Source organism: Dromaius novaehollandiae, chromosome 3 (assembly GCF_036370855.1).
Source record: "Dromaius novaehollandiae isolate bDroNov1 chromosome 3, bDroNov1.hap1, whole genome shotgun sequence".
NCBI lineage: Eukaryota > Metazoa > Chordata > Aves > Casuariiformes > Dromaiidae > Dromaius > Dromaius novaehollandiae.
In genome coordinates, this window is record NC_088100.1 from 74472758 (window position 1) to 74496630 (window position 23873).

Here is a 23873-nt window from a genome sequence, read left to right on the forward strand (position 1 = left end):
TAACTGTAGTATAGACAGAGTGGCCATTTCACCTCCCTCATTAGCTGAAGGCTGCAATGCCGCCTACAGATTTACATACAAGTGCTTCTGCAAGACTACTCCCAACCCAAGCCCTATAAGAAGCTATAGATTGTCTTTCTGTACACTCCGTTTTGGGAGAAACATATTAACATAATATAATGCCAAAGCTTACACACATCCACAGGAAAAACAGTTAAATGTTTTTCAGTTTAGTTATTTTTCTCTGTTATACACTGTGAAAAGACCTAGAACAAATAGGCAAACTATTCTCTCATTTTATTCTCTACTGTCAAAACAAAAATATTTCCCTATTCACCTATGTATTTTAACGTTTGTGTAGTATAGGCATTTACAAATGCTGACTGGACTAACTGTAAAAGAAATAGCAGATTATCAAATTGACATTGGCAAGAGTTTTTCAGGTCTGGCTTTAACAAGTAACAACTGAGCAAATTTGGGATTAAGAGGTGTATGAACCCACAGATTTTAATATAGGTAAATTCAGGAATGGCTCACAAAATCATTACCAAAAAACATCTGTTACACTCACTGATGCATCTAAACAAAGAATGTGAAGTCCAAAGGGCTGCGTATTTTCATGCAACAATAACTCTAGCAGATGGAATGCTGTCCCAAGGCCAAGGAATGAAAGTTTTAATACCTCCATATTACAGAAATAAATGTCTATTGAGCTGCCACACTCTTCCTCCTGGGTACTTTTATTTGGTATGACAGCCTGACCCAGTTCCTTGGAGAGACTAATTTGACTACGTACTGAGCAAGGACAGTACATACTAACCAGTGAAATTTGAGCAGATTTGGAAGAACTATTTGCATTTAAAGGCACTAAGTCACAACCTATAGCTGCGTTTTTCCTATGCTTTTTGTATATACCCACATGATGCAGCACAAGCAAAAATCATGCCAGAAAAGATGTACTTTAACACTGTACTTTTGAAAAATAATAGCCAGGGGCTCTTGTGTAGAATCTATCTACTAAATGAAAAACAGCAGCTGACTTCTATACTTGTACACTTCTTTACATCACGACATATTAGCGATTTCCACGCAAGTCAACAGCACAGACGCCACAACAATTACAAAACTGCTTGAAAAGCAAACATAAATTCCTTTCCTTGAACAAAAATGTCAGCCGTATGACCATATTTTCAGTCTTAATTTAAAATCTTGGTTCTTAGAACCTGACAAAGCTCAGGAAGGAATATCTAAGCTCCATAGGTGGCACATACAAAACCCTAAAAATAAATAAATAAATAATTAGATCTCTGTAGCTGAATGTCTCAAAGAGATAATATGGAACAACTGACCAACTGGCACTAGAACGCTTCAATATACAGCCAGGAATAAATGGAATCACAAGTCACAAACTAAAAACAAGTAAAATTTCTTATAAATGAATATAAATTTAAGAAACAACTGGATTTATATGGAAAGTAGTGGAAAAAACAGAAGATGCTGAGGCATAGTTTTCATATGTAGGTTTAGAAAGTAGCTGTGACATATTTTCAATTTATCAGAACCAGGAAAATCTTCATTGGGAAAAAGTACTACCAAGAACGTAATAACCTTCTCAGGAAAGTTCTAAAACATATGTACATGTAACCCCCCCCCCCATTCTAAGTTACAATGTTACAAAGAACATCATAACATACTGAAGAATATACTAAACAATAGCTTTTTATATATATATACACACACATATGCATATATATTATACACATATATAAACTATATATATATATATATATATTTAAAAACAATATAGTGATAATGAATACCAAAACAACTTCCCATTCCTTCCCCTAAAGGGAAAAAGAGGTTTATCTAGGGATTTTACCCCTAGCTAAAAAGACTAGTCTACACCTAAGTCCTCATCACTCCTTTATTACATTACTTATACAATGTCTGACACAAAACCAAGCAGCTGTTCTAATATACATGTAGAATCTGATTCTCAGAAGAGATGTGGCCCTCACTAATGAATGCTTTCATTAACCCTAGCTAGACGTTCATGGGTTACACTCAAGCGCCTAAAAGGAAATGTGCACGTACGCCCACTACACATGCAATTAACAAGCATGTTTCAAGAAAAATGTATTTTGTATGAGACGATGTGCTCAGTGATGGAAAATCTCCAGCACGAAAGAGCACACACATCCTTTGGAAGTATTCTAGTTCCTCCTTAGTAGAAGACGCTTCTGTTAATTCTAAAGCCTTAAAAAAAAAAAAAAACCCCCTCCACGTTTTTATTTCTCAACATCTTATCTATCTAAAATCAAGGAGACTGACAATACTTGAGAATGAATAAAACTGTAATACCAATCTACGATAATGGTAGATGCAAGTATGACGATAGCTGCATCTCTGAATGGCTGTCAGCAACGTAACACTGGAAGGCTGGGAAACTCCCCAGGGCAGCAAGTGGGGGACAGATGGAGAGAGAAAGAGACAGACTTCATTCCTCTAAATTTTTTTGTACTGACACTTAAAACCCAATTAACCAATAACATACTCTAAGTGCATATATTCAATCGCATTCAATGAAGCCCCTAGACTTTCAAAAATTATTTTTAAAAAATAAATTGATAGAGGCATGAAAACAGGACACCATAAAAACTAGCTTATCAAAGCTATATTAAAAATATATATTTATGGCTACCACTGCCTCATATGTGACACTTGCATTGTGAAGATCACAATTTTCTGTGACCACTTTCAAACATAGGCATTTCACAGAATGAACCTCTCCTCTTGGTGAGAAACTGCTAAACTGTGTGTGTGCATTTTAGTATACTGCACTGAAATCGAGCTGTAATTTCAAGAGTAAGGACTTCACCTCAGAATTTAACAAATTAACTAGCAAAAGGGTAGCAGATGACACACGCCAGCTATCTGAGCAACTGTTAAGGAAAGACCTAGAAGAAGGGACCAAAAAGCATACTGATCCAGCAGCTAGCTATCGAAGACTACTCTGAGCAGACAACTTCTCAGGGCAAAGAGTACCTGCCAGAGCAAGCTCCACAGCTGGAAATAACATTCTGCACGTGAAATAGCCTGATTCAGCTATTCTTGCTGTTTTCTCTCCCCTTCTCCACAGAAGGATCTAGTTTTGGCAACAGTGAAGTGCCAGGGCTGGTGCCTTGAAAAGCTTGTCAGGATGGAACCACTGACTTCCTTGTGTCAGTTTGTTGCTTACAAAATGCTAAGGCTGCTTATGTTCAGAAATGCAACTGTCTTCTCTGCAAATCAGCAGCAATTAAGTTTTCGAATGACGTACCTAGAGGAGTTGTCTTCACAGGCACTACTGCAGATAAGCTTTATCATGTCTGAAGCAAATTTTCACTTTAGGGTAGAACTAAAATGTGACAAATAATTTCTGACATCTTGCCTATCGTGTTTTTGAGCTTCTTTAAGGAATAAGATACTGGTCAGTTTTCTTGCAAGGTAAATTGTCAACAAGCATTACTTTAAAAAAAAGTGTTTCTTGGATGTTAAATATCACATGAAATCCCTGAAAACATCCAACCCTATGTAGTCCTGCAGAGTTTCCAGTAGCTCAGCTTGCAAGCAAAAGGTAATGGATGACAATTTGCAAACTAGGCAAAACAGGTCCTAACAGGAACGAGAGATCTCAGGAGCCGAAATACAGAGTTAACTGATTCTAATTGTATTCAAGTTCTGCCAAGCATTATCTTACCTTAACTTCTGCCAATGCACAGAATCCAATACACAGAGAAAGTTAAAAAAAACTTTTTTTTTTCCTCTGAAGATAAAGTGGCTAGTCTTTGCTGGCATCATTTTGTACAGTCTACAAAAAGCAGTTCCCAGAATTAGGGATTGTGGCAGTTGAGCGTGATGGAGGAGACTTACGAAAATGCAATTGTTTGTATTTTTATTGAGGTCAGGACCCTGATAGATATAAGGCTTGCAACTGAGAAAAGTTTCCGAACTGCTGACTTGTTATCTTTACAGTATTTCAGAAAAGCTGCTTTCAGGGTGGAATATAGGAACTGCAAAGTAGAAACAGTTTGGATAAAGAGGACGGATACAGCAACTACTTCTACCTGAAATTTAAAGGACTCATTGATACAGAAAGCCACATCGATGTAATACCCACGCCACTACTGAGAGAATTCCCATTCCAATAAAACAAAACCGAAAATATGTAGATACGTATTTAAGAATATTCCTGAATTAGATGTTAGACTTTGACTGTAGGAAAATCTTGCAAAATTGTTACACATCTCTGTAAAATTCCGCCATGTCTCCATCTTTTTAGAGAAAGACTATATTTAGATATGAGAAAATAACTACAGTAACTTTGCATTTCTACTACTTAGAGATAATGTTATCTGCTAAATGTGTTCCATTCCTTATTCTATCCATCTCTAAATCCTGCATGAAAGAAAAAATACATAACCAGAGCAGTTATTGTGAATTGCTATATTTTCATCTTCAAGGAAACTTGAAGCAAGCTAGGTAAACTCTGTTAATGGCATTAAGCATTTAATTTTTATCTAATCATTGCCAGTACTCTTGATATTTATGCATTAGTATATATTAAACAGTAAGAGATGAGCAGAGTTTTCTTAAGGCAGTTGGAAGAATGCATGTATTTGTACCCTGCTCTGCAACACAGAAAACAAAAGTCCCATTTTAGTACCAGTAACCTTTGAATTATGCTGAAAAGGCTCTAACAAGTGCCAAAGCTCAGTCGAGTAGACACATTTTTTCTATTCAGGCTATGGATATTGTAATATAATGGATTCTATAACATTATTTATTGGTGTTTGGTGCCTATATATGAGGGTTTTTTTGTTTTTTGGTTTTTTTTTAAATCTCAGAGACCCTGATTCACCGCTACTGCTTTTTCAGATATAGTTCCATTTAAATATATAACTATTCTGCCAACCTACTGTAAAGAATTTTGCAAGTTGTCTGAACATTAGGTTGCATTAAATGAATTCAGCATGTAGAGAGGTTAGTATATCAACCACAGTACATTACTACAAATAATAATAAATAAAAACACTGGATTCTTTTTGTGAAATCAATTCTTAAAAACCTTAAGTCTGTTCATGTAGTATGCCATTTCTTCTGTTTCAAGTTCTCAAGGCTATGAAAAGGCTCCTATCCAACTCATTGGCATCAGGAAGAAGAATCAGGATGGAGAAAGGTGATCACACACCTTACTAATTCTTCCCACTGCCTCTCTTTTAGAGCAGACACAGAAGTTGTGCCTGTTTTCATATAGAAATAGAGCTAGTAGAGTGTACTTACAGAAAGACCTAAGAAAAATTCCAACCTCAGATTCAGCTTCCAAATTAATGGCTGTCAATAATGGACACCTGATTTTACGCATCTCCTATATTACATGCCATCCCTTTCATTCTGCTCTACCTGAAACTGTCTCCAATTATTTTCTCCTCTTACCTCTCATCTACTTCCTGTCCTTCACTCCCTCTAACCAAGAATGTCATCTTATTCCCATTATAATTATTCCATATTGGCTTCAATTCATTCCTCCTCTATGTCATGGAAAGGACTTCTTCACCAATTTTTAACCTAGGTTACCTTATTTTGCACTTAATATTCTTTCAAAACTATAGGCTTTTTGTAGTGGGAACAGAAATCCTGAATATAATACAAGATGTCTCTGGTCCCAAGGACAGTGGGGATTTCAGTAATTTCTGTAATATCTTTTTCTATATGACAGTCATTACTTAAATGAAATGTGTCACACTTACATAACGTGAACAAGTTTAACAAGAACGAAAAATTTCTCTCGGATATCACATCTGCTGCTTTTGCCAAAACCCAGAAGTCATCGGGAAGAAATTTTGTTCTAGGGACAGTATCATATCCCACACTAGATATATTCTTCAGTCCATTTCTATTACCCAACATGTTTTTGACTAATGCAACAGGAAGGATATCTTATTACATGGACCAGTAGCCTCAGCTATTATAACACACCTTATGCCTCCACTTCTGAATTTTCTGTATATCATAGACATTAACAACAAATGTTTCTGTTCCAGGATATACACTGAGTAAGAGGATGGGGAGACCCTGATCTGGAAAAGAGCATGGATCTATGAAAAACACAGAATAAATGTGTTCATATTTTTCTGGTTACATTGGCTAAGGAGGTAAACAAACTATCAGTTGTGGTTATATTTTTTTATCAGTATATTTTTTTAATATTTGGGAGGAAAACAAAAATCTATAGCATTAACTAAATGGAAAGAGTACTTCTTTGACCACATCATATTAAAATACTCTTTAAAACCACCATATTTTTAATAAGCAGAGGAAAGAAAACACTAGACCTCCTCCCTGTCCTGAAGGTAAAAAATCCGTCATCTGAACACAGGCAAAAGTGGGCTTTTATGTCACACTAGGAAAACAGTATAAAGGAAAAACAGAAAAGGATATGACTGCGTGAAAGAAGACGGAAAAAAATTAAACTTCATCCCAAACCAATTTCAGACATTACAGATTATAAGAATAAACATCATAAGTCAGAAAAATAGGAAGCTTTTTCTTACCAGGTATAATTTATAAATTAATCCCACAGCTGCTAATGTTAAAGATAAGACTTCCTATTACTAGTGTGGGATGACTATGCAAATAAGCTTACAAAATGTTAGTCCAGGCTTGGTTATTCCTTGAAGCCTGACATCTAGTTATGTCCAGAAAGAATTAGATGCTCCCGGATCCCTGACACAGGCTGGCCTAAATTCTGAACTGATGGCTGTTTACATTTATATAGATGCCCTATCTTCTGCAACTATGAAGAAGTAACTACAAATATCATTAAAAAAGTAATTATTACCAATGGCTGATTTTAAGTTTGCGTTTTTTCTTAAAATATTTGTGACTGACCTACAAATCAGGCATGCATTTGGGAAACAATGCAATTAATGTTTTTTAGGGAAAAGGCAAAGTCATGAATATGGTCTGCGTCAGATACATATTCTTGACTAGAGTCAATAAAACTCATGAAACTGGGCTTCCACTCACTTCCTATAGGAAAAAAACTACCACAGATCAAATCATTTCAAAAAGGAGAAATCAGAAATAAAGCAAGCCAAACAAATATAGACTGATGATCAAAAAAAATCTGTTGTATAAATGAAGTTACAGGCCAAGCAATACCCCAAGATGGAATTATGCCAAGGACATCTCCAAGCCCAGGCAGCAGCAGAGAAGGAACATCTCTTTGCCCATACAAACTGCTTCATTTTGACGAAAGTGGTTTCAGTCTAAGAGCTTTAGTCTTTCAGTTGCAGTAAGAAAACATTGAGATGTACATCAAGAAACACACCAAACCTCTAGCTAAAGCAGATAAAGAATATCTGTAATGCACAGAAATATTATAAACTTTTATATTCAGCACGTGTCCATCTATTCTGTTAAATATGATTATGTATTTTGCACATAACACTCTCCCCTCACCCCCGAATAAGTGCTATAATTTTCAAAACATAGCCCTTAATCAGCCAAAAAGCTTTCAGGAAGGTGAGAAGGGAAAAGAGATGATGGAAACAGAAAAATAATGACAAAATATAATGAACATTAAAACTGGCTGAAAAACAACAAAGCTGCAATCTACAACAAGTATTTCTTCAGACTAGTTTCATTTATATAGCTACAGTATCTGACATGCCAATTTATCAATCAAATCCCAACATCAGGTTATAGAATTAATGAAACTAAATTAACATAAGTCATGGTTGCTTCTGATTATAACAAAGTGAAAATACTACTTGACAGAATTTGAATTCTGCCATTGAAGGCATATATACGATGAAAAAGACTGGGAAAACATAGTTAATAATCCCACTTACTACAGCAAAGGACAGCCAAATAAGTCAATGATTTTCTGCTAATAAAAGAACCCAGTAGGATCTTGCAACGGTATTAGAAATCAGCTCTATAAAAGAAAGCTACGTTCTGACCTGAATTTGTTCTTCTCACTATACAGAACTTTGACCACTGTTATTTAAATTATAGACAGATCATCTTATTAATTATTTTGTGCCTGAGTTAAAATTCTTATAAATGCAAAAGATTATCAAGTAAAAATCCAGAAAACTGAAATATTTATATAAAGTAAGTTGCTCATTACTCCACTAAGAAAGTCTCCTAGAAACTCCCTTAAAAAAATCTTTTTTAAACATGTCATCAAGAAAATGTTGAATTATCAAGTTAATTTTTCTTAGCCAATGCAGGCAAAATTCACACAATTTTGGTGTAAAAAAAAATGCTTAATTTTTTCCAGCCACACACTGATTTTTAATATTCCAATAAATAGCAATTATTTAAGCAAATAAATTGTGACATGTATTTCCAATTGCACTTTGATGAAGCAAGCAAAATGTTAGACCTGAAAGCAACACTTGTGCGCCTTTAAAATATTAAATTACATTACTAAAAATTAAATGTTGTGTACTAGGATATGGCAACGATAAAGCAAGTCCTTTTCCTTCGACACGCTCTCACCCTTACAAATGGTGCATGTGTGTGTCTGTGTACACACTACACTTATATTCAGTATTCCAGCTTTGTCTCACAGAACAAAAATGAAGTTCTCAGCGGTAGATACTGCTACCCTCTTTCTACAGAACCCAAACACTGCTCCCATAAAATCAAGAGCGCTAGCCAAGTCCCTAAAAAATTTCAAAGAGAAATGCAGAAGGACAGGCCTTGCTAGAAATATTGTGTGTATACATATATGTACACACACACACACACACAAAAAACCCCTGAAAGAATAGCTAGGTGTCAAAAGACTAAGAAGAAATTCTAGACCACAGATAACACAAAAACAGTCCCTTAGGAATGGTCATTAAATAGGTACTCACAGGTATACAATACTCTACCATTGGGTAATGCAACTTATGCCCCTTAGCCGTACGGCCAGAAAAGAAACAGCTCTGGCAGACGTCATAGTTGAAATGTTTTAAGCTCCGGTACCTGTGGAGACATTAAACAAAGTGATTAGAATTTCCTAGGTTTAGTTCTAACATTTACTTGTTATTAAGCTTCAGGAGGCAAATTACCCTTTGAAATGGTGTCCTCTGCTTTTCAGCAGCGCAAGGGCACAGGGGGGTTGTCAGCATTATCTGGGAAAGCACCTTGATGCGCAGGAGTGCATGAACAGGGCAGGGTGCTGCAAAGGTGCGTCACAGCTACGTAACCAGGGGCACCTGTGCCACTGCGGCAGCTCCAACGGCAATGGGAAACCCAGAGCCCTCTTAGTGCTTCACATGGCTTTCCTGCACTGCCAAGGTCACTTCATTGCACAATCAAAAAAAATTTCAGTCTTTAATGCCACAGAGAGGGCCGGTGTGAATCATCTGTCGTCCAAGTCACTTGGAAACAAAGTCTTACACAATACAAACTTACAGATAAAATTTAGGAAGGGGTAAGCTCTACGGATGAAATGCAAAGAGTTTCTAATTTCAAAGTTAAAACTGACTTAAAATTATGTGGCATTAGTTTTTTTCTTCTCTTTAGTCATCAGTTGGTATCTCCGAAAAAAAGTTTATAAACCAGAGTGGTTTAAGTTTACATGTTCTTATCTTTACCAGCTGTTTTAAATGTTTTTACATCCTTTTGATCCTCAGAAATTCTAAACCCATGAATCAGGCCCTAAAATTCTTGAAACTTGCCAAAAGTTCATGAAATATAAAATAATAGAGTTTAAAAATTAAGCAGACTTATTTTTTTAAAGTTTTTTTTATTTTTTATTTTTTCACTAAAGCTGACTAAAGCAAGAATTCAATTCTATAGTCCGCCCACTGTTTTTTATAGCATGCTGTTCAGATTGGATGAGGTTATATCATTAGTATGAAACTAAAGTGAGCTAACTGAACCAAATTGAATAGCTACTGAATAAAGTTTGAATTCAATTGTTTTCTGAGAGCAGTTTTCAGCACCAATCCACATTTTTCCCCTGCTGAGTTCTATGTTTTGTTTTGCAAGACAATGTGTGTGTATAAACGTAAAGGTTCACTCCAAAGGATGCTGACGCAACTGTTTAGAATCTTTACCCAGAGCCTGTGTGTTAAATGGCCACATCCACCTTCTGCTAAGATGCGAGATGCTTTGGCTGTTGCAGATCTCTAGCTTCATTATAGAAATGATTTAGAGTGAGTCATTCTTTTGTCCTCCCTTCTCCTCCATGCATACTTGCGCTGTTTTGTCTTCTGCCTCTGTGCCCTCCTTTCTCTTCTCCACACAAGAAAGGTCAGCACAGAAAAGATTCATCTGTCCTAACTTCGGCATCTAAAAGTTAGGTATCTACACTGAGGCTTAGTCACCCTAGGCTCCCTCAAGCCTTAATTAAGAACAACAGAAACATCTAGAGGAATTTTCATCTCATCTTAAGACAAGCAACAAAGTTTGATCAAATTAATTACTTCTAGAAGTACTTCCATCTCTATATTGATAGAAAAGAGGGTCACCAGCTCAGTCTTAGAAGTCTGACTAAAGCTAGTATGTCCAAGGCTGGGTGAGATGAATCTGACCCCAAGATTCCTATATTATTGTCCTTTAACACAACGGAGGGAAGGAGGAACAGCAAGCATGGGGAACAAAAGTGACTCATCTACCTAGACACCCTAAAAAAAGCATTAGAATCACTTACAAGAGAGACTGCTCTACGTAGCGCCTAAATAATACATACAACTTCAAGACCGCAGCAGAGCAAAGACCCTATTCTGTTTAGCTCTTCTCTCTTTCTTTGTTCCATATCTTTTTATGCTCTGGAGCAATTGATATACGAATGCATGTAAGTCGTAACAGAACACACAGAGGCACCAACCATCCAATGCCCAGTGACAGTACTTTATAGTAAGATCATACAGTTTAGGAGAATAACAAAGAATATCCCTGGAGCTATTTTTTCTTTAAGAATTCACAGGCTTCCTTTGAACAGACCAAAGTTAGACTATGTTCAGTGCTTCCAGACAGGAATTGTGCAAGTCTCATCACAGTAATATATTAACATTTGCACCAAGCAAGGAAAGATTGCTGCTGAAGGGTGATTTAATATTGGCTAGTATGAGCTACTTTACTTCACAAGCATTATTTGCAGAACAGCACAGAGACAGCCAGTATGTCTGTCTTGAGTCCTCTCAGTCTGCATAAGACAGATACGAACAAACATACATATTTTTTCTCACTGATCAGCTCCTTTTGGTGTCATGCCTACTGAAGACACAGGTGTATTTATACTTCATTTGCTACTTATTGGACCCACCGATGCCAAAATACTTGATGACAGTGCTCCCTGCACACCTGTCTGTCACAGAACCATTTGGTACCTAACATCAGTACTGTAGGAGATAGAAATGGAGTGGCTTCCATGCTCCTGCAGTGACATCCACAATATGAGAAGACTACTGGAGACAGATCCCATCTTAAAGTAGGAAAATAGTGGAAAAGCTAACAGAAAGAAACTTTTTGTTGGAAGATGTAAATCAATTTTCAGAAAAACCCTGCACCCAACTCCCCTCCCTCTTACCTGAAGCCAACAATCGGACATTCTTTGCAAATGTTGCACTTGGCCTGATGTTTTGCTGTTTCTGCAGCTGCCACTCTGTGTAGAACCGGTAGCCATACCATAGACTGCGGCTCTAACCGCATCCAATCTATAAACTGCTTTACAGTAATTTCTGGCTTATTGTGGTTCTAGTGAGCAAAAAACAAACAAACGAAATAATAATAATAAAAAAACCCACAAACATATTTTCATTAGAATTCAATTCCCCAAAATAAAACACAATTCCTGTGCCAATTTTTTTCCATGCCAGACTAATGTAAAGCCACGTACAGAAAAGAAAACAATTGAAGTTGGTCAGTAAGAATACGTAAGGGTAAACAACTGGGATAGGGGAAACAAAGTAATAAAAAATGAGCAGTCCACAATAAAACCACCTTTGAACCAAAAGGACTTGAGAAATAAGGAATAGAACACTAAGAGGAAGAATGTTTTGCATTTTTGACACACCAAAAATATGGCTGTCTTTTGACAGATGGATACTAGATCACTAAGAGTCAGTACTGCCTGCATGGATCTACTAAATGCCAAGAGACTCGAGAAAAATTTCTTAATTATATTCTGAGCCCATAGTACTCTTTCAAGTTAGCATGCCAAGTAAATAAACAAGCAAATAAATAAATATAAAAAAGAGGAAAATAAATCTGCCACTGCATAGGCAAACACTGAGAATACAGCACAGTTAAAATATTACCATGATTGTTTAGGAAGAGAACAAACATGTTTCCATATTCTCTTTAAGTTATAATCAACAGAGAAGCCTGGCTAAAAAGCAATTAATATTTTGCAGCAGTAAGAATAGAGGTTGTTGTTCTGAGCTCATGGCAAGTACATAGAACACAACTCAAAATGAAAGTTTTTCTTGAACAATAAGCTATGACCAAGAACACCACCAGTATTCTTAACCTACTCATAATCCATGTAGATCTTTCCCAGTTACAGAGCAGCAAAGAAGAAAGGAATAAGCAATAACGTGCTTTACCCACCAGCAAAAGACTTATTTTCAGAAGACAAACCCTGAGATAGCTCTGACACACAGTTGCACACTTCATCTGTGCTCTCCCACGGACCAGCAATTGAATTTGCAGCACTCATTTGAGATGAAGGATGTAACTGCATCATTGGTATAATCATAATGCAATACACTGTATTTAAACAGTATCTTGCCAGTATGCCTCACCCATAATTGAACAGCATGGCAGATGGGGCAGATCCTCAAGGGACATAAAGATCATTCCTCTGTGACACAAAAAGTCCACCACTAACAAATGAATAACTTACTTGAGCATGACTTGAAGCACTTGAGGCCAGCAATAGATATGTCAAGCACTATCTCTTACTGTCTGAAGAAGCAATATTAAAACCTCAGGGAGAATCTTCTATGGATAATTTGGTCCACCAACTTCCATACAAATCTACCAAATTTATTCATGACTGAGACAAACATTCTTTCAATTCCAATCATCTCAGAGCCCAGAAATAAATCTAATAGTTTTGAAAAAAAGTTAACTGCATTTTTCACAGCACTGGATGAAGCCATAGAAGTGTCTATAAAAGAATGGTGAAAGAAAAATGTTCTAAAAGTTTTCTCTAACACTTAATCTGCTGGATTTAATACAGTCACAAATATTATTTAAAGTTAGGAGTTTTATATATGGCATAGTGAGTTTTTAATCCATATATAGTTGCTGACAATGCTCAAAGCAGTCATTTCCTCAGAAATAATACACTTAAGCAATATAGTTATCACTATCAAACAGTTGGAGCCTCAGGCATCCTTGACAAGTTCTGCGTTAGGTTGTGTTTCATTACAACATCCTCTTTTTTCTTCCCATCTTCTTTAAAAAGACAGACGCTCCCTGCAGCCTCATTAACCCTCTGCATGTAGTATGGAGCTGAACAGCAGGCTGAAGACAGCTTTATTCTATGCTCTAGTCTGCTGCATAAAGGCTTACGATACATAAATGATTATGCTTGAAATTTTGTACATCTGCAAGCTCTTTCATGAGAAAAATAATGCTAAATAATTTCCTGATGTGCAGGGTCAAAAATTAGTATCAACATTATTTTCTTGTTCTGTTGAGATCATGCCTTGTTCCAGCAGAGAAAAGTATATTTTTCTCACAGTATCAGGTTGCTTTGAAAGATGCAAAGCAAGATAATTGGCTGCTACAAAAAGTTTTAACAGCATTTGGAGCTGCCAATGTTGTCATGAACATAAGTATTTATAAATTCTTTCTGCTAGAAAGTAATTTGTTTGATCTTCTGCTGAACAATAAATCATCCTTTACAGCTGCATTTTAACAATAACTTCCCACATTTACTTGCAGCGGCTTATTCATTTCTGTTCAAAAACTCAATGGATGCTTTTAAATTCCTCTCTTCTTTTTGTATCACTTAAGAGTAAATTCTAGGTCTTCAGGAATAGGTTTTTCCACATGAAGTTTTTCACCATCTTACCTGCTGGAAGCAGCTCCGGACACTGGGTTCAATATTACTGCCACCAAATGCTGCCACTTCCCCCAGCTGCCGTGGGATCTGGATAGCATCGTGAAGCAGCAGGCCGAGTTGCCTCTGATCACACATTTCAGTGGGGCCTGCCACTTCCTTGAAGAGATCTGCAACACAGATGAGAGGCACGAGCTCCCTTCATTTCCATCTACATTCCTTTTAGGCACTAACACTGCAGCTGGAATTTTGTAATTTTTGTAATCCAAAGAGAGTTACAGAAGGCCAGCTGTCCCATTTACAATAGTTTACTTTATCTTGATTATTTTGACTACTTTTTCTTGATCTGTAAACAAATCAGGAGTGTCAGGCCCAATAAATTAAACTATATGGCTTCTTACAGAATCTCCTAATAAAATTATACAATAAGTGTAACCTATTGTAGTTCCTGATTTACTTAGGAGCAGCTATGTGAGAAAATAAGAGAAACATCAGAAAACCAGAACAGCTTTTTCTTTTAATCCAACATTACTGCATTTTCCCCCTAATATTTACTAGGTTTTCTTTGCTATCACTAGGGAAGAAAAAAAGAGGTATTTCAGGAATTACTACTTTATGCCAAAATCTAAGCCATCCTTGAGTTGGTTAGGGACAGAAGCATACATGCTCTGATTGAGACTAGAAACAGCACAAGTTGGAGGTCACCATATGAAACAGCTTAAAGCAAGAGCAGCAGACAGTGACATAACTCATGCTCAACAGTAATCACATCTGCTTCCTGGATAATCGCATCTACTTCCATGTACTTTCCTTTCACTGATTCCCTTTTCCTAAGGTACATGTCAAGCTCTGCAGCATAACTGGAAGTACTGGAATAACTGCAACAAAAGAAAAAATTGAGGCCAAAAGGATCAAGAAAATTGTTCCACTTCCAGAGACTTCCTGGGAAGTACAGTAGTTTCTCAAGGGGAATGCTGGATGGCATACCACCTGAATCATTTAAAAATCAACAAATGCATGCGCTGTCAAGTCATTTTGGGGGAATGATTCTGTACTGATTACTGGGGATGGATGACAGATCCTGACATCCTCACAGAATTTTTATTTCTCCTTTTTCGGCAGCATTAGTTGAATGTTTCTGCCTAAACGTTCAGTTGTATAAAGACTAACCAAGTGGACATTCAAAATGTTATTAAATCTTTGCAGTTGATCCCTGTTCAGATGAATGGAATTGAACATATACACCGCGTATACACACCTCAGGTGTGTATATATTATTTCCAAGGTTTTGAATTCAGAGTCAGAAAGATAGCACTGAAGTAGTTCATCCTCATTCCAATGGCACCAAAGGGCTAAAGAGGTTTAGGAGAAAACTGTGGGTGGTTGCATCAAGAAGTGATTTAACATTGTTTCAAGTAGATCCAGGAGCTATGACCCCAAGATTTTAACACTTGTGAGATAAGAAAGCTTACAAAAGTATTAAGCAGAAATGGAGGAGTCCACTTCGGCAGAACTACTATAAAGATGCTCCTGTGGCTCTATCCACTTACGAGCCATGGTATAGTATGAACTAATAGGACTGACTGCAGTACAGGAAGTATTTCTTAAGTACTGACTTTCTTAAAAATTTAAAAAATGGCAAAAACACAAAGAAAGAAATGTGTTAAAACTTTCGGCTTAAAGTTTTAACACAAGTTAAAGCAAGTCTGCCAGTAATCCTTGATTTATTCATGATCTCTATAGTTCTATACATTCATATTTAGTTGCAAGATTAATCGCTCCTGAAAACATCCTTATGGCTGGTATAAACCACAGAAGAAATGGAAGTGAATGCTTTGTATTCTTTCCAGTTGGCTTTTACATTTTCCTTTTGCACTCAGCGGTTGGCTTCAATTAAAGCTCTCAGCAGTCTTAAAAGGAAAAAAAAAAATCACTTGTACAATTCCCCTACTTTTCACCTCTCCTACCAGAACAGCCATTAATAGATTAGAAATAAATAAAACTTTAAAATTCAGTCTGACTGCACTTCTGATTGAGAAGCAGACAAGCTTTGTTCAGAAATATCTAAGAGAAACTTTCTTATTACACTCTGTAAATTGTTTTGTCCTTCATTTGGAGTAACTGTCAAGCTTTGTCAGCATGCTTCAGAAAGACTGGTCATACTTTTTTCTTTGCAAGTGGCTGAGGCAGAGGAAAGGATTTTCATAAAATAAAAGTCCAGCTGACCAAATTAATTTCTTGTATCTTTTTGCCCCACTCTTGCTTATTTCAACAGATGCTACAGCATCTTCAGCACTTAGCAGTGAGGGGAAAAAAAACACTGACAACAGTATTCACAGACCTAGTACTGTATGGCTGCAAACTTATTTTGCATTTCTAAATCCTGTCTAATTTTTTCTATTGCAGTTGGAACAGTTTGCCATTAACTAAGAGAGAGATTTTAAGAACCGATAGAATAAAAACTGCCTCACCTACTGTTTGTTGTTTCTGTTTGCATCTGTCTACAGTGGAAACTGGCTCTAAAAAAAGAATAATTCACTAACCACTGTGGCTGGGAGAAAGATGAAGTATTCTCCTAAGCCCTAAACCTTAGACTGAGTGGGAAGCTAATAAAGACAGGAAAAACAATGTGGCAGGACAGAGAAGAGGGAGAGTGACCAGCTAGGGTTGATATAAGTAGGAAATCAGCAGATATCAAGGAAGAGCTTAAACTCCACCAAACTGTACCACTTGAAAAAAAAAAAAACAACCCACACAAAACCCACTCAATACCACCAGTGTGCCACGCAGGAGGAGAAGCTCCTCAGCTACAGGCACAGAAAGCCTAAAGGCTCACTGTCTGGCAAGTAGCCTCAAATTAAGCCATGAGCTGTACCCTGGCAAAGGAGGCACCCTGACAGTGGCTCTGAAATGGGAAATATATGGGAGGAAGGGAGGGGAGCTTGTTTTAGCTCTGACAGGGTGCACCCAGACATTGTACCTGCCACTGGAGAAGGGGATCCCATACGACATGCACCAGCAACACCAGGAGCCACAATCTGAGCACTCGTATAAATGCAGGTTATGTTCATGTGCATACATATTATGAGAGTTTATACATATATGTATGCATAAGATAAGTTTGTATTTATATAATGTTAAACTTTATCAAGGGACTCTACAAAAAGGACAAGAAGGATGACTGTGGAAGCAAAAGGCAAGCTTATTCAGACTTGAGCACAGGAAAAAAAACAAACAAAAAGAAAATAAAATATCAGATAATCTAAAATTAAACACAGCCACATACTAATATTTGGGGGGATGAGAGTCAGTAGGACTCAAGCTATAGCATAGCTGAACAACTGGAAAAAATGCAATTACTGGTTGGTACACAAGATATTGCGAAGTGTGGAAGTTTATCCAATTTCTACTGACATAGTAGTAAAATGTCCACTATGCACACATTTCGTCTCTTCTGCTGAGGTTGCTGAGCCATCAAATCACAAACCTAGCATTGTCAAACCTGAACCATCCAAGCAGCTGCAAGGAATCTAGGGATAAAGACTCCCTAATTACACTGAATATGGATTTAATTAGAAATATACAAAAGAGAAAATGTGTCATCATTTGTTCATATGCATGCTGTGCAAACAGGATGCACATTTTTTTAAAGTATCACAGTGTTATTTCCATATGGTTTGAAGATTTGCAACATATACCAAGGGATGATTTTTGATACATGGAAAAAAAAAAAAAAGAAAAAGAAAAACACCCCACACTGCAACTGAACTAGCTCTTTCACAGTAGAGATTTTTCAAGTACCCCTTCTCATTCACCCCAAATTCTATAGTTTTTATGCATTAAATGATAAGACCCAAAGCCTACAGACTAAAAATAAATTCATGAATGTTTTCTATTTTGACTGCTGTTCCATCTGGGCTTCATGTCAGAAATGAGCTCCAGGTAAGAGCAAAACACACACAAATGTATTCCTGGATGTTACACAGTACTGGGACTTTTTTCCACCTCTAAAACTGAGGAAAAGGGATGAAAGATAAAATGCCTGTTGTCCCTCAATAAATCCATACCTATGAGACAGCATTTGTCCCCTGACTGCATGACCAGGCATAAAATCTGCTGTGAATAACTGTACATGCAAATTTAAATTTTTATCAATGTATATGCCTGCTTATATGATTGAAATTTACTTTCCAAAAACATTTGTGACACTAAAATTAAGTGGTTAAAAATGTTCCATTTTTCTGCAATATTCAGGAGTCCTATGATAGTGTATGAAGAACTGATGCTAAAAAGAGCAAAGAACAGTGTGCACTAATTCGTTTACTGTGTTCTGAATATTTCAGAATTAAAGCAGATTGCTAAAGCAAGTAATATATTTTGTCATGCACATTATTTCCTTTTTCTTTTCTTCCTCTGTTCCATTTTTTAAGGCTACATCTATGCCAGCAAACGAAAGTGTGTGCCAGGGCCTAGGGCCAGACACTGGCACGTTGCCACCCATATCAGTAAGCTGTAAGAAGGGTATCCAGCATGCTTTTGACCAAAATCAGCTAATTCTTACTCCCAAAATACCCAGAAACAATTTGAGAGTAAGTCAGGGCCCAGGATTATTTCAAACAAGTAGCTCACATGTGGCCACCCTGTTTTGGGGACTAAAGAAAGTTTAATAATATAGATACAGCCAGACCACATCATCGGCTTACAAGCAGAAAAGAAGCCCTAGACTATTTACTCTACTAGCATAAACGTAGCCAGCTCATGTTTGTCGGTTCATCCTTATTCAAGGGAATTTTATTCATGTATCCAGGCATGTGCTTAAAGTTAAGCACATCCTTAAATGTTTTCTAGAATAGGTATTCTTTAATGAGGCTTCAATGTTTTTTCTAAAGTATGTGGTTTTTTTTTAAATTAAAGATTCATTCTCATGTCAACCCTGCAGCCTACCATCTTAAAGAAGTTTAATTAAAAAAAAAAAAGTCAGAGAAATTTCTCTGGCAAACATATCTAAAAAGGTATCAATTGAAAAGATTTTCTCTGTATTGGAATGTGCAATCAACAAAATTCCTACTAGTTTTGGCAATGAATGTGATTAAGGGTGGCTGCTAAGAAAACAATGCAAATAGAAAAAACTTCATATTAAAAAAAATATAAGCCTGATTTCCCAAAAAGGGCAAGAGAGAAAGAGGCAGATCACCTGTATTGGTAAACTGACATTAGCACCCCTAAGCAGATTATCATACTATTTCATAAAGTCTGTGTGTTTCAGCAGCCCAGAAACTATGTTTCTTCAAGTTGATCCTCAGAGGTTAATCTTTGGGAAGGTCTGGCAGCACATACTTGAGTAGATGGTCTGCTTGAGCATTCTACAAAAGATTTAAGGATTCATCCCAAAAGTTTTTATAACATAAAACTTGCCTATTTCGCAACCAAATACTGGCAAGAAATGCTTCTCTAGCAATGCAACATGTAATGCATGGTCAGCATGGTCTGTGCTCTGCTAAAGACTCCAAATACAACTCTGTGATGTCTACCATGTTCAGAAAAGCCTGGGATTTCAAACGCCTCAGAAATCCCTAGAAGAAATATTGCCAAAAAGGAGAGGCAAATGTCAGAAACTGGCCTGAAAAAAAAAAAAAAACAAAACAGAAGGCATATAATTCATACTAAGCAGTCATATTTGGGGTACTGCTCTTCCTTTCAAGCAAATTCTCCTTAATTTCTTGAAAACACTGAACATTTCCAAGCAGAATTAGTCAAACAGAACACTTCTCTAGCTTCTATATAGCAACATTTTCCTTTGTTTTGGATGGCATATAATTGACGTAATTGACATCAATACTTTCCAGTCAGGACATAAATCCTGACATAGGCATGGGAAATAGTTTACTACAAATTTTGCTATGATGTGTATTATTATTATTATACATGACAATTACATAAATTAAACATTCTTTAAAGTATTTTCTTACTTACATCTGTACTTCTCTTCCAGGAGGCCCTTAGAAAGAGACATCAAGCCAATCTTGAGGGACTGCACTCGAATTTTTCCAGTTCGGCCACTGAAATTACAAAGAGCAGACAATTTAATACAGTTTAATCTTACTACATTCCAACTCAAGTCTATTCCAAATGCAAAGTCACTGGTGAGTTCTACTTCAACTATACTTCAAATCTCAAAACAAATTAACACTGCAAATCATGCTAAAAATGCTTCCTTTAAAAAAGCTCAACTCACCTACCACATGTTTACATGTCAAAACAATTCATATTATTCCAAGAAGGTTGAGATTTAGCCCTGTAAAACCCACAGCATGATTTAATAATGTGATTTACACACAAAAAAGTACACAGCAAGAAAGCCTATTTCTCAGTGTGAAAGAAGGACTGCAAAATAAACTGAATTTTCATGCCACAGGAATTTATTCTTTTCGTTTACTTTATCTTTTCCTTCTATGTTTGAAATGCTATGATGTACATGTGCACCAGGATGCAAACAGCCAAACACATGCAGTAATCAGAAGATGTGGAGTTGTTCTTCTTTCCAAGCAGCGTGACTTCGGGCTCATGTTGCCCAAAACGAAAAGAAAAATCCCCACATTCAAAAACCCACAAATCTAAGCAACTCGAAAACAGATAAATGGATTCCAAAGCACGTGATTTTAAGCCTGCAAGGAAAACACTATTCAAACAGATACTAAAGCAATAAAACCAGGATACATGGAAAAGGACAATCTTAAAGTTCAAAAGCTCAGTGCAAGAAACAGATTCTTAAAAGATCTGATAATTTCTGCCCTCAAAGGCTGAAAAACACCATGCAATTTGTTTTCAGATTAGACATGGCAAACAGATCATAAAAAGGGTAGTTAAACTGTATATAATTATACAGAAACTCCCGTACTTAAATGTTATCTGGGTCCTTCACCAGCAAGTAAAATAATGGCAGAACTAATATCATCCAAACATTAGTTCCCTTTCATCATGCACAGTGATATATCCTTTAATTACTCCTGGAGTAGTTATTAGGCATTTCTTTCTGCCCTCCCCATTCAATGCATAGTCTGCTGTCTAATTTATTCCACAAATGCTGTGCTGAATACAAAATTATTAACTTACTCCTGGGTTCTCAGTAAATTAGTCAAGTGCCTTACAAATATTAATGCATTTGTCTCCACAACCACCACCTAATCTTGTGAGACTAGGCAGTATTATCTTCTCTATTTCACAAGCTGGGAAGAGGTACAGAGAAATTACTGCCAAATTAATCAAAAGCATCCATTATTTTAACTGCCTAGTTTGAAAATCAGGAGCCAATTTTCCAGAATGTTATAAAAGTGCCAACTATTTTACACATTCAAGCTTAGCTTCAAATTACCTCTTTCAATCACAGACATGACATCATTCCGGCATATCCTCACTCAGAAATGGCTCATTTTGCAACCTTGATAAAGTTCTTTCACCTTCCTTCCCTGTGCAGGCTTGTCTAGATTTCAACTTTGTATTCAAATGAAAAATAAAGCAGAACATTCATTTGGGTTTGATTTAATTCAAGACTGACTACAGCATTTGCTTAGCAAAGGCAGAAACTCAGGAGAACTTTGCAGCTAAAAGTCAGGACACGTATGTAAAAGCCTCCAACTCCTTCAGATTTGAGCAAATTGTTACAGTGACTGTGAAAAACTTCTTCAGCACAAAAAGCATTCCCTCATTAAATGATAAACCGGAGTTCAAAAGCCTGCAATATGACATTTTTCTAAAGAGCAATGCATCTCTCCCTAGCCTTTCCTCTGAAACAGCTAACTGTTATGGCTGAAATTATATATACATTACTTCTCCCCCCCCCAAATCTATAGATAGATTTTCTGGCATTGAAACTTCCAATGCAGTGATTTCAGTTAATCCAGTTTACAGAATCACGGAGTAACTGAGGTTGGAAGCGACCTCTGGAGACTGTCTAGTCCTGTCAAGGTGCCTCTGAACGGCAGCACAACCATCTAGTTGTGCTGTGTGTACAAACACCTAAAATCAAGGCCTTACAGTGGCAAGTATCGGGTAACTTCTTAAAGCTTGAATTCATACAAAATGCAGGGGTCAAGTATTTAGAGTTAAGTGCCAGCACACTATTAAGATACACTATACAGCAATACAAGCATGCTTATCATCACAAAGTCAATTCATAAGACCATTTTAACAGCTCAGGCATTATTCACTCTGATCTTGACGAAGAGGAGTCCAAATCATTAAATCTCTATTAACTAGCTCAGAGCAAAGTTGTTGGTCAATGAAACAGTGAGGGGCAGTATAAAAATGCAACATGAATAGTCTCTGACCTATTTTCAAGGAAAAAAATGGCAAAACAACTATAGCTGCTTGGCAGAAGCACTTTTCCTGCTCTTTATAGTCCGTTTGTCCCACCGGATATATCTGAGGCTCTCTTTCTCCAAACAGCATGAAGTCTAAGCAATCATTGCACTTTTGTCCTTACTTTACTGCCGCCATTCTTCTCCTTTGCCAAACAAAAGGATTTTGAGATGGGTGGGAGGAGCGTATCAGGTAGGCTCTGGCCTGTATGCCTGAGTATGGTACAATCCCCGCTGTTGCACCCCCCCCCCCCAAAAAAAAAAAAAAAAAAAAGTTAAAGTGTATATCATTTCCAGGCATAATAGATAGGAGAACAAGCTGAAGGCATATACCACAGAGAGGAGAGGTCAAGGAGAGAGGTCATGGTCAAACGAGTGTACCATGCTGCACGGGTGGAGAGGCTGGTGTAGGAGTCGAGCACATTCAACTTTGTTGAATAGTTTGGACTCTCCATCCAAGCAGACAGCAACCATTCAGCTGCCTCAGACCCCCAGACACAGGGAACCCAAACGCAGGGATTCCCAGATGCGGGGAATCAGAGAAGAACTTTATACAAAACTGATGACTGTCACTGCTTTACAGTAACTTAGGTGAGTGAGAAAAAGAGGGTGACCAAGAAATGGCCAGGGTACCGGGAGAGAAAGGGAGAGGACTTTCATCTTGTATCTTATTACAGGAGATACCAGAATTAAACGATGCAGAAGAGGAGACAGGGGAAGAAAGGTCTTCTATCACACAGGTAATACAGGCAATAGGTCTGTTAAGATCTGGGACATGATGTCTTGTCACCATGTCTTATGAGTTCCCCTTCTAATCCCACAGCAACTAAGCTCCAAACAAATGAAACACAGCTATAATCCCAACCTCACTATAACACAGGACTAGAGCCGGGAGGAGCACTTTGAAATCACGTAACAAGCTTTGGCACTGATCGGCCACAGTAACGTCCCAGCTGCAGAACAGCTTGTTAAATCCTAAAAATAGCATTTCTCTTTCTGCTCAAAAACTTAGGAAATTAATGCAGGGTTAAAATTATCTGAAGATATGTCTTTCCAGGAAAGTGAGTTTAGCAAACTTTCCAAAAACTTTCCATAGTCATGCAACCCTCATATGCAAACTTTATTCCATTCTCTAAGTAACACCCTAACACAGAATTTCTTGCTGCTTTTCAACAGCACTGAAAGGGAACAAAACATATTTGACAGTCAAACACAGTCTATTCCACAATCAAAAAAGAGACCTGTGACATCTATAAATTCTAACTATACTAATCAGGATACAATTAATATTGTTAACGACAATGGTATACAAATATTCTGTAACACTATGACGGTATAGCCAGACATAACATATAAACATTTTATATAAGTACACGAGCAATGCGACCACCAGAGGTGCAAGCAATGATGGGCATAGCTGCACACAGGAGCACCCAAGTAATAGAAGCTGTCAG

General features: G+C 37.0%; 1 protein-coding gene across 9 annotated transcripts in view; it reads right to left on the reverse strand.

The window, feature by feature from the left end:
• The window catches only part of UTRN (utrophin), a 391474-nt gene that overhangs the window by 31406 nt on the left and 336195 nt on the right, over nt 1-23873 (reverse strand). For all 9 annotated transcript variants that reach the window (XM_026109804.2, XM_064509199.1, XM_026109805.2 and 6 more), the window contains 4 exons: nt 20036-20121; nt 14075-14232; nt 11579-11745; nt 8913-9024 (listed from right to left, as the gene is read on the reverse strand). In XM_026109804.2, the coding sequence (XP_025965589.1) occupies nt 8913-9024; nt 11579-11745; nt 14075-14232; nt 20036-20121 (523 nt within the window). The remainder of the gene's footprint in view (nt 1-8912; nt 9025-11578; nt 11746-14074; nt 14233-20035; nt 20122-23873) is intronic.